Source organism: Gossypium arboreum, chromosome 8 (genome assembly GCF_025698485.1).
Source record: "Gossypium arboreum isolate Shixiya-1 chromosome 8, ASM2569848v2, whole genome shotgun sequence".
In the NCBI taxonomy this organism is placed as follows: Eukaryota; Viridiplantae; Streptophyta; class Magnoliopsida; order Malvales; family Malvaceae; genus Gossypium; species Gossypium arboreum.
Window position 1 is genome coordinate 139781626 of NC_069077.1, and position 7397 is coordinate 139789022.

At 35.9% G+C, this 7397-nt stretch overlaps 1 protein-coding gene across 1 annotated transcript; it reads right to left on the reverse strand.

Moving 5' to 3' along the window:
* Positions 1–827: 827 nt before the first annotated feature.
* LOC108469841 (adagio protein 1) lies at positions 828–5914 on the reverse strand. Its single transcript, XM_017770902.2, is given in 2 exon segments — positions 828–2577; positions 5410–5914. Coding segments are annotated over 2 exon segments (1833 nt in total). The 5' UTR covers positions 5634–5914; the 3' UTR covers positions 828–968.
* Between the last annotated feature and the right edge of the window lie 1483 nt (positions 5915–7397).

Genomic DNA, 7397 nt, shown 5'->3' on the forward strand with positions numbered 1-7397 from the left:
AATAAATTTAATTTAAATAATTAAACCCTTAATCAAAATTTTCCAAAAAAACAAAGCTAAAATTATTGACCAAAAATTTAAAACTAAATTAACTCGAAATTATTATCAAATTTAAATATCTTTTAACACTTCAATAATTTATAAAACTAATTATCTTATTTTAAATTTTTATATTTATTCAATTTTAAGTGTGAATGTAAAAATCAAATCATTTTATATATTTTATTATATATACGAACATATACAAAAATTAAATTAAATAATTCAATTTTTATACAATAATAAGACATTACAATCTCTAAAAGAAAACGTGATATGGCACATAATTTTTAAAAGAAAACATAAATTCAAACTTCAAAGAAGATGAAACAGAAACTACAATTTTATTTTAAATCAAGTCGGATTAAAATCAAACCAAATTTCAAATTGAAGGGACACCACCAAAGCTGGTTTCACAAAATAAAATACTGAAGCAACAGGTTTGGACCAAAAAGAAAAAGCAACAGGTTACTATAAACATGCAACATCCTTTTTTTTTTTTTTTTAATTACAGAGCCTACAAATACTATAATATATAGCATATATATATATGAATAACCTAGCTTGTTTTCAGTCTGTCTGTATCAAATACTAGCATCCTAAGAAGCAAGAATAAACCATTGTCAGCATTGTTAGACGGTTCATACCAAACCTTACAAAAAAACCAAACATGTTTCAAGCCAACTCGTTTCTGAGTTCTGTCCGGGGCCGGCCAGCCGGACCGGAACAACCTCAGTACATGAACATGCTTCACGACCAGAAGAATGTTTTGTCAGGATAGTTACTTTCCAATGATGTTCAACAATCTAGTTCCTTCCCAGAATTTTAATCTCAACTTTTGAGTCGCTCGTTTTTTGAGCTGAGACTCGTTTATAAACACGGGTTATATGCATCTGCAGATTCATCTTTCAGCCATGACAGTAACTTTATCAGATAGCAGAACTTGCCAATGATAGTTCATGGAGCTCGGTCAGCATCCACTCTTCGCCAGTTTGACCACCAAGTACGATAGCCCTTGTTCCACCAACAACACAAGTACTATGCCCCCAAGCAAACCTCGGGGGTCTCCCGGGCACATTTAGTATCCTCCAAGTAGGTTTCTCATCGGTTGGATCCAGGAGATAAAGTTGGGAAGCAGAGTGAAGACCAGCGACAGACCCGCCAAAGATGAGAATTCTTCCACCGGGTAGGCTCATGGCGACATGGTCAAGTCTTGGAGGTGGAGCTACGCCCCCGGGGTTTCCAGCGCCAGGCATCCCACTCCCAGTTACACATCTCCAACAGGGTTCATCCTCACTTAAATCCATTGTGAACACATCACTAGAACGAAACCGCAGAGGACCACTCTTAGCAAGACCTCCAAACATCAATATTTTCCGACCACCGTATACCGACAGTGTGTGACCCAAACGAGAAGGTGGGGTCCACGCTACTGGTATCTCTCTCCAGACAGGTTTCTCCATTGAAAGATCAAGCAGGAAAGTGTCACTAAGAAGTACTCCCGAATCTGCACAACCACCGGAAACTATGAGCTTGGTTCCATCAAGAGTGCAGGAGCTGTGCCATGATCTAGGTAGCGGAGGAGCCAATCCTGAGATCTCTCGCCAAGTCGGAGGCTTAGCATCCAAATCTAGCACGAAAACATCATTGAGCAGGCCCTGCCTTCCACAGCCACCAAATACCACCAGATGAGACCCATTCACGCAAGAAAGTGTATGACCCCAACGACCAGGTGGAGGAGAACTCACCTGGACATGTTGCCACTCCGGGTTACTGGAATTCAGATCCAATACAAAGGTGTCGTTCATCGGTTGCATATTTACTCCTTCACCACCGAAAAGTACAACTCGATTCCCAACAGCACAAGCACTAAAGTTGCACCGTGAAGGCTCAACAGCCCCTCCAACAGTAAGCTTCCTCCATGCAGCTGCTTCAAGAGTGGTCAACTCCCTTGCCAGCCTACCCCACCCAAGTCTCTTGGCACCAGGAACTGTCTCTAAAACACGAGTAGTCTCACAACCCCATGCATTTTGACAGACCATCCGCCAAAGGTCCTCGTTTTTGTCAGGTCATATAGTCGCTCTACAGACAGAACCAACAGACGCAATATCTCTTGGAGTCAATCGCGATAGTATCTTGAGAGACAATACCTCATCGCTCAATTGCAATATCCCACAAAACCCACGGTAGACATTTCGGTCCCCAACTACTCCAGGCCAAAACACAGGAAAACCAGAATGAGAATGGGTGGATGACTTTATAGACTCCTTTATTGAAGATCCAGGCACTGGACCTAGATCGATGTTCACTTCTGTGAAGAACTGGATACCAATAACATGAGTGATTATACCATCATCTCCATAAATAGGAGTAAGACGCAGTTTGTTCATCAAAGGAGATCCATCCTTTCTAAAGTTCAACAACTCTCCTTGGAACTCAATGCCCTCCTCAAGACATCTCCGTATTTCTGATACTACTGAGGAGTCTACCAAAGGATGCCGCCTTTTTGCAAATGGCCCTCTATACTGTAAGAAACGGCTGAAAAAAAATCACATAAATACCAGAACAACGCAGAACTTGTCAGAAGATGAATATTAAATATTAATTTTCTTTCTACAAGAAAATTTAAGGGTAACAAGGAGCATAATGATAAACAACTTTCATAATGATCTACAGTAACTACGGCAATATATGAGAAGTGGGGTGAAAAGGGGGCAGTAGGTGGTATAGGCTTTCAATTAAAACAGTGCTCTGAAACAAAAAAACATAGAAGGTTATCAAAGAACCTTTAAAAGACCTTCTAAAACCAGCATTACAAGAGAACATACAGTTATCACCTCTAAACTCCACCCTTGTACAATTGTTCAGCTGTGACCCCAATAAGCATAAAACTACCAACACAAACAGACATGCAACTTTAGAGGCCTCAGCATAACCAAGGAAAGCAGAAATTAACCAAATGCAAATGGTTCGTTAAGTAAACATGTAAAAGAAAAAATAGATTTAACACAGCAATGACTAGGATATGCAAAAACAAAAAAAAGATTCAAGATTAATAGCTTCAGATGCTTGCTGACAACTTCTACAAGGAAAAAGGAAGGCTCTGGTCAAGGGATGTGCAGCATCTCTAAAACTCATGGCCCAACTATAAATTCCATCAGCTCCCAGGCTGACAAGTAAGAAGGCACTTTTTCTTTTTCAATTTTTCCAAGTCGGATAAATATAGATTAGAGTCATTTAAAGCTTTCAAGTATCAAGCCAACAATTTCTGTTTTACAGTCCAAAACCAAAGCCAAACTCTAATTCACCAAAAGGCTTTTCCAGGAATTCCACACTATTTTGATGACAACAGGCTGACCAAATTTATAAAAAAAATGCATCTCGCCACATCAATATGATTCCTCAGGGAAGCATGAATTTGAGTCTCATCTGATGCTACCAAGATAGATATGAAGCAAGTAGAAATTAGTCTCATCTAAGGCTACACAGATATTTTCATCATATTACATAAATTAAGAAGTAAACTGAATTTCCTCAAATGCACTGCATCAAATCTATATGCTAAGCTGTAGAAGTCAGCATGATGTAGTTATGGTCCCATTGACATATTCTGCTCACGTCTCCCTTCAGAAAAGCTTCAACATATAAACATATAGGCATCAAAATGATAATGTAGAACGTTAATTCTATTGATAAGCTTCCAAACATCCTATCCAAATTTGTAACCACAATAGTTCAAGGAGCTAAACTTAGTGCAGCATTCAAACGAAACACCAGAGCATTTTTGGTGCTTTTAGAGAGCACTTCTGAAATAGAGGAAGATATCATCTAACTTTCCAAAGAGAATTGTATAGCATGGAAACATTCCTCATCCCATCATTGTACTAATTGCTGGTATATTGGGTAAATAGTCAATCTTTAGTCAATATAATATGAGATTTAGTTTACAAATATCAGAAACATTTGAACAATGACAAAACATTTCAAAATTCTTTAGGGTTGGTATGATTCAGGAACGTATCCCACTTAAAGAATGATTATTCAAAAACACGAACACTTGATTATGATACCATACATCAAGAGGTAGCTTCTTTTGGAAGTAACAACAGGAAACAAAATATAAAACTGAAGATGCCCTCTTAAGCAGGAACCTTACTGTCACCATGTAGAATAAATTTGAAGCTTGAAAGTCTAATACAATCAAGTTGGAAGTATGAGACCAATATATAGATAAATCAACAAGATATTAACAGCCTCCCCCTTGATACAAGCTTCCAACCCCAAGTCACAGTATCACGAACATAAAACTAGTAATATGCCAACCACACAGACCCTTCTGTCAAAAAACTATATTACACTTCTCAAGCAAAATCCTACTGACAAACTAAACAAGAACCCGCACACGAAAGATTCAATCAAGATCCAGATCCCTTTTCTAGTGTATGCTAGCCTGCTCCACTAGAACTAAAACATCTCATCCTGTTGGCGATCCTTCATACCGACAGGCAACAGCATCTAGGGTTCCTCAAACAATGTGATATCTCACACCGGGTAATCCTTAACCCTCCCTCTCTTACTAAGACTACAGAATGTTCTGGTGAATTATGGCCGAAACCAGGTCTATACGGAACTCAAAGTTCACACCAAAAAATCCCCTGCAGCAGATTACTTTCTAGTTAATATCCACTTTGTAGCATACTCCCCACTAAACACACTATTTTAAGGAAATCAATTCCAGCATTGTTAATTTTGCAGTTGTTCAGGTAGATAATAAGGGGCTTCACTGCACCCTCAATATCATGTACCGTTGAGGTAAGTTCACTCGGATTCAACAGTAAGTTTACAAGTGTGTTTAGACGAGTGTGCTCAACTTTCTTTAAGTTTTTCTATGTATATAGAGAGCCATATCCCCATGCCCGTATCCAAATGTATGTACTTCAAGCAAAATGAAGAATTGGAGCAACATAAATATTTAGTCTGCATGAAACATTAAACAATTTCTTAACCAAAAAACATAAACCCCTTGAATATAAGCTTCAAAAAGGGATTCCCAGATCTAAATTCATTAAACTGCAAAGTAAATTTGCTCGTTCTCGTTGCACAACATGTTAACATGAAAACTAATACTTCCTATCTTGAATAAATTCAACAATCTTTATTACATAACTAAATTCCCATCCTTTGGATGGGAATTAAAGAAAAACCCAATAAGGGTTTCCATTATCCCCTAAATTCCATGACACAGACACCTAATAACACATTGTAATCTACTCCCATTTTATACAGTACTAAAAAAAAAAAACCTAAACCAAACACCATTCAAAATGTCAGCTAAAATACGGAGGAAAATAAAAGCAATAAAGAACTAACCAATTGCGACCAATAACCTCTTCAGCACGATACCCAGTAACCATCTCGAAGACGGTGTTGATATAAACGATGGGGTGGTCGGGTTCGATAGCATCGGTGACAACAAAGCCACAAGGAGCCGTTTGCAGCAAATTCTGGACAGGGAAAGGTAGTGGGTTTCCATCGTTAAAGACGAAGCCTTCGTCTTCATCCCCACTCAGATCGGAATTACTATCCCACTCCATCAACACGTATATATCTCTGTAATCTAAGAAAGCTTGAAACCAGGTGGAAAACCCATGGAAACTGATGAAAAGAAACAAAAGGGAAAACGAAAGAGATGATAAAGAATGAAGAGAAAAGCGTTTCAGTGAGGAAGAGAAGAGATAATTTGAGTGGTGAGCAATGTTTTGGGGGAATTTTTAAGCTAAAGGCCAAAGGAGAAAGGAAAATGGGAGAGAAAGAGTAGGTTGTACATAATATTTTGTGCACTCTCTCCTCCGTCACCGCCTTTCTTTTATTGCTTTCGGTCAAAAAATCTGCTATAATTTTTTCCAAAAAAAAATCCAGTGATTCATTTCTATTATGGGTAAATTTCACTTATGGTCACTAAACTATTAATAAGTTTATATTTTGGTCACTAAACTATTTGAAAGTTCTTCATTTAAGTCATTGGGCTATTCAAATCACTATTGTATGATCTTCTCTATTTGTACCGTCTACACCAATTGAAAGCTTTCATTTCCCTTCTCTTCTAAAAATCAGTTTTTTATTTTCATGAAACAAATTTGAATTCACGAATCTGCAAACTAAAATCCAAATAGCTTTCTTCTCTAATTTTCGACACTAAATTTTAGATCAACTTGGATATAAGGTATATTATTCTACGCATCGATGAGTACTGATTCACTGTATCGATTGTCGAATCATCATTTGAAGCTCGCTGGCTGAACTTAAAAAAATAAAAACTTAATAGTTCAATGATTTAATAAAAATTTTCGAATAGTTCAGTAAAATAAATGAAAACTTTCAAATAATTTAATGATCATTTTGAGGTTTTTTGAAGTCGAGTTATCAAAATATAAAGACGCTTGTACTTTTTGAATGAATAACTTAAATTTGACGCGTTAAAAAGATAAATTGTACTAATAATATTTAGGATGCTTATTTCTTTTCTTAGTGGATTCAAACTATCTAGAGCTTTCCTTGGATCGAGCTAATCTAGGCCACGACCCAGTTCCAAAAGAAATTACTGTCCAAGTTCATTCTCAAGTTGGCTTGACCCATAATCTGTTCCATTGTTCACAAGATTAATAAAAAAAAATATTTTTTATATTAGTATTTTTATGTTTCACATTTTAGTTCAAAAATATTTTTATATTAGTATTTTTATGTTTCACATTTTAATTCAAAAATAAATTTAAATCAAATTCAAACCAGGTCTAAGTGGATTAAAAAAAAAACAAAATCTTGTTCAAACTTTGCAGGTGAACAACTTTAAAACTAGCCATAAAAGTAAGTACACATGTATTTATCATTTGATTCGTGTGTTAAATATGTTTCACATTAAATTTGAGTTTACATTTTAAGCTCAAGCTAATAATGATTAAGTCGATAGAAAAACCTAATTGATAAAATAATATTTTAAAAATTAAAGACCAATTTAAAATCTAAAACATAAGTTGAGGATGTCTTATGCAATTAATTTATTCTTTAAAAAAATAAAATCTAGTATAAACCATTAATATATAATTTATGATTAATTTGAATTTGAAGGAAATTTAATTTAAGGTCTTACTGATAGGCTGGACCTACTATGAGGATAGTTCTACCTTTAAATGGTTAAAATGAAATATTTATTGGCAATTTCAAAATATGGCGGATTTCCTTTAAATCGGATCGGATTAGTGGTTAAACAGGTTATATTATCGGTTCGTTAGTAAAATATTATTAAAAAATTTTAAAATTAATAAAAGAATTTAGTTTAATCGTCCAATTCAACTGGTCCA